The sequence below is a fragment of the Pholcus phalangioides genome, unplaced genomic scaffold (assembly GCF_987345545.1).
Source record: "Pholcus phalangioides strain wild (caught in Gottingen) unplaced genomic scaffold, Ppha-v1.0 ptg000009l_1, whole genome shotgun sequence".
Lineage (NCBI taxonomy): Eukaryota > Metazoa > Arthropoda > Arachnida > Araneae > Pholcidae > Pholcus > Pholcus phalangioides.
Window position 1 is genome coordinate 16,349,932 of NW_028301602.1, and position 4,410 is coordinate 16,354,341.

The following is a 4,410-nucleotide window of genomic DNA, read 5'->3' on the forward strand; positions in this document are numbered from 1 at the left end:
TACCCCACTCCACTCCACTCTTAAGATATGTCTGATACTGTCATTGGAGTACGCAGGGGAGAGGGTCCTCTCCTTCTCAAGCAGAGATTATAGTGCTATTTTGCTGGAAAAAACGTAAAACACCCTCCCCAAAAGAAAAAAAAAAGTCAAATCCCCCACAAGAAAATTCTGCGTACGCCTATACGTACGCGATACTATACATGTGGAGTAACATGCAAGTTTCTCGCTTCAGCCATGTGTGAAAATGGCCCTAGTTCTTTTGGGTTCTGTTTCCCAATTCCTGGGGTTCCTGTTGGATTTTGAAAGTATCAGACAAACTCCCCCTCACAACCATACTCGAATGCTTTATTTCTTCACATCTCAGCATATTTTCAAAACTTTGTGCGCCCCCCCCCCGAAACCACCTACTATGCCCGGCCCCTTTGAATTAGTCGTCCCAGACTATCCTATTTCTTTAAGGGGAGGATATACATGATCGTCTTAAAAGCATCATAGTTCCGCGGGCAAATGATTTCTTTGAAGCCTTACCTGGGAAATTTCAACCGGTTCTCATTTTTGTAAGCCCCCTGCCCATGCCCGAGTGGGCCCATGCGTTAGGACGGAGCTAGATATATTGTCGCACCCTTGGTTGAGAACTACAGGAGTATAATATTTACATACAAGAGTTGAAAAATAAGGAAAATACTCATCGATTTTTCGTGCTTTGAAAATGTTTATTCTCACAATTCTTATATTACACAATATAAGTTACATTATCTCTATTCAAATAAACTTCGAATTGAACAGCTGAGGATAAAGCTTTGGATGTACGAGAAGAGGTTAATCAGAACACGTGATCCATCGCTGAAAAATCCCAATACGGAGGTGGCATTCTGGTTCCACCAGACGGACCACCAGCAGCCCGGTTTTCTTAAAAACCGATATCATCGGTTTTGAAATCCGGAGCTCCAGGTAATGATTCACCTGGGCGGCCACCGTGTAATGATCCACGTGGGAGGTGACCTTGTTTTGATTCACCTGGGGGGTCAACGTGTTTTGATCCACGTGGGAGGTAACCTTGTTTTGATTCACCTGGGGGGTGAACATGTTGTGATCCACGTGGGAGGTAACCTTGTTTTGATTCACCTGGGGGGTGAACGTGTTGTGATCCACGTGGGAGGTAACCTTGTTTTGATCCATGTGGGTGGTCACCGTGTCTTGATCCACTTGGGCGGTCACCGTGTTTTGATCCACGCGGGGTGTCGGGAACCCAGACTTGGGATTGGCATTCTGCAAATAAAAAAGTTGCATATTTAGTTTTGAAAAAATTACTAGGTTACAAGAGAAAATAAATATTTTCTGTAATTAAGTTAATTTTTCTGATTGTGATGATTTTTAATGGTAAAAAATGTCGGAGTTGTTTTTTTGTTTTGTTCTTTTTTCATTCAAATCCAATTGTAAGTTACGACATACTACTTTTGGAAGTAGGACATACTACATGCTACATTTGAAAGAAAACGAACTAAAATTCTTTATCTGAAGGCGGGCGATAACACTCTGTAGAGTACTACTACTTCACCAACCACCAACTCTGGCCATATCACAATTTACTGCCATTACTAGATGGTGTGCAAATGAAGGGACTGACTATTGGAGGTCGCCTCAAGTGCGTTATGGGAAATATATTATCTATATCCTCCCTGGAATTCAAACCCAGGACCGTGACAGCAACCTTCACGGTGGTAAACGAGCATCTTACCACCACGCCACTCGAGCGATAGATGCCACTCTCTTCTGCTATTCATAAGAATGTTTCGACAGCTGGCTGATGCAAATATAAATTTAGGAAAAGAAAATTCAACTGCCTCTGGAGGAGGGGGGGGGGGCAGGAGAATTTGGCCCTCAATACAAAGTCCCTTTGGCCGGAACCTGGTCCGATCGGCAGTTCCCAAATATGGAAATATGACAGCAAAAGCTCAACCAATCGCTGTGGGCTCAACTTGTTCTTCATTATCTTCGTCAACAAATATACTTCCGTTACGTCTACATGGGGGAATATAAGCTGGGTACCCCAAAGGGTGTGAGTATTGTGGGCTCAACTGGGAGCTCACAATACAATGTCACTTTGGTCGACACGTGGGCTTTGGGCATTTCCGAAACATTGAAATGTTGTAGCAAGTGCCCAACCGATTGCTGGAGGCTCAACCGGGAGCCCGCAATGCTGATTCTCTCTGGCCTGCACTTGCGCCAATCTATTCCCGCGGCGGTGATATTTGAGAGCAGTTTTGTATGTTTTCAAAATTTTATTGCTATTATAATTTTTTTTGTTTTTTCATATTTGAATTTTTTTATGAGTTTATTGCCATGTGTGCACATATGTAAGTTATGCATGTATAATAAAGCACACGACACCACCCTGCCACTCATCCGGGACAATTGTAAAATTGGGAATTGTGGAGATAGAGACTTTCTTTTTTTTTCTTTCAAACCGAGCACCACTGAGGTCTATCACCATTTATGAGTGATTTACTACCTAGTGAGTTGTGCCGGAGGTTTAACTGTGTGTGTACCTAACAGTCTGAGTGCATATGTAGTGTCGTGTTTGACTTTTCAGTACTAAAATCTATATTTCAGAAGTGAAGTGAGTAATGTGTAATGATTGAATTTGTGCTGTTTGTAGGTCTGTTACACTCTGTGGCGAGACTTTATAACGAGAAGATAGGCTCGCATTCGCGCCTTGAAGTTGGGAACCACAGAAAAACAACACTATGGCGATGGTGGGGTTCGAACACGGGTCCTCGCGATGCGAGTTCGTCACTATGAGCACTCGACCACCATAGCGGCTGCGGATAGAGACTGGGCGGTGTACGGTATGAAATGAAATGAAACAAAATGCCTCTCCGGAAAATATCACATCAGCTCTGGAGAAGTCGCTATCTGGTGGCAGTGTCAGCAAATGTGACATTTGGCCTGAGTTAGGTCTGACCGACCATGCCCGGTCCTGTTCAGTGCACATGAGCTGCAAGTAAATATGATTCATTGCATTCCTAGTCTAGTGAACAAGCTCTCTCTCCCGGCAACTGAGAGGACGTTGGCTTTTTTTATTTCTGCTATTCCTCTTCTCATCAGCCAACTGTCGAAACCTTGGTAAAAGTATTTAATTTCGATTACAAAAATCTTCAATACCTTAATTCAGAAAGTAATAATGGAAAAAGACATTGCATACCGTTGAAGTACGAAAAGACTAGCACGAATGCGACTGCAAAGATGAACTTCATTGATGGTGGTGCCATCTTCTCTTCTTCGAAATCAAGCAAGAAACTGGAACTGAAGAAAACAAGCTTAACTCGTAATCCTGAATGGCGTGGCCTTTTATACGATTTCCGAGCTATTGTGTTTGTCGCACCTGCTGTCGATTTCATACTTCCGAGTTTTACTCGCAATCTCACACGTGTATGAGACACGTAATCATGAGTTTTTCGGTTTTTAACACTTGCCATATGGATATGCTACGATAAATGTGGTATAACAATAAATACTAAACTATATTTATCACACATGTTTAGACACATTTTGAATGTTTGTGATATTTAACAAATTCTCCAATTATATTTGGGTATTATGCAAAATCGCAGGTAAAGGCGATAAAATTAAAATTACCAACGACACTTGGTTATTATGCATAACCGCATCACCAGTAGAAGTGGTAATGTTTTCAGTTTTTATCCAATTTACCAACGACATCGAAGTTGGTATATTGGCTGGTCGTTTGTAACAACATTCCGCGAAATTTCGTATTTTTTTTTATATAATCGAATTTATAAATTTATCACTTTTACCGGCGAATACGCATAATACTCAAGCACTGTGGGTAAACTCTGGCCCCCCCTCCACCCCCTTATCAGCAAAGTTACGTCATCTCTGCCCCCCCCACTATCGCATATTGGTGGGATCAGACACTGTACACGGAGAGGGCTCCTGTCCCCCCCCCCACCCCCAACGATCAAAAACTCATTTTTTAAAAATCAAAATTGCGAAAGAAAATACCTTTATATGTTATTATAATCAATTTCTGTTAACTTCAATGCTATGCGAAGGCTAAGAACTCAAAATTTCCTTTGAAGAAATTCATTGTGACCCACCCTCTAAGCCAGTGGTTCTCAACTGGTGCTCAAAGGCTCCGCGGCCACTCGAGGAAAATAAAATAAAAAACAGTACTTTGAAAAAATAATTATAATTACTTTAGAATAATAAAAATAAATCAGTAATTTTGCTGAATAAGTAAAGAATAGGTCTACGGGGCTCCACCATAGAAATTATATGCCAAAAAGGGCTCCGCGAGTCGAAAAAGGTTCACTACACACACCACACAAAACACATTACAAGCACAATATTGCCTTTCTCTTCATGCTTCCGTCGAGACAGTAAGTC

The 4,410-nt window shown here is 41.7% G+C and overlaps 1 protein-coding gene across 1 annotated transcript; it reads right to left on the reverse strand.

The window, feature by feature from the left end:
• Positions 1-698: 698 nt before the first annotated feature.
• LOC149082118 (uncharacterized) lies at positions 699-3,340 on the reverse strand. Its single transcript, XM_089235623.1, has 2 exons — positions 3,206-3,340; positions 699-1,269 (listed from the first exon to the last, which is right to left on the reverse strand). The coding sequence occupies exons 1-2, from the start codon at positions 3,270-3,272 to the stop codon at positions 911-913; spliced, it is 426 nt and encodes a 141-aa protein (XP_089091749.1). The 5' UTR covers positions 3,273-3,340; the 3' UTR covers positions 699-910.
• Positions 3,341-4,410: the final 1,070 nt, after the last annotated feature.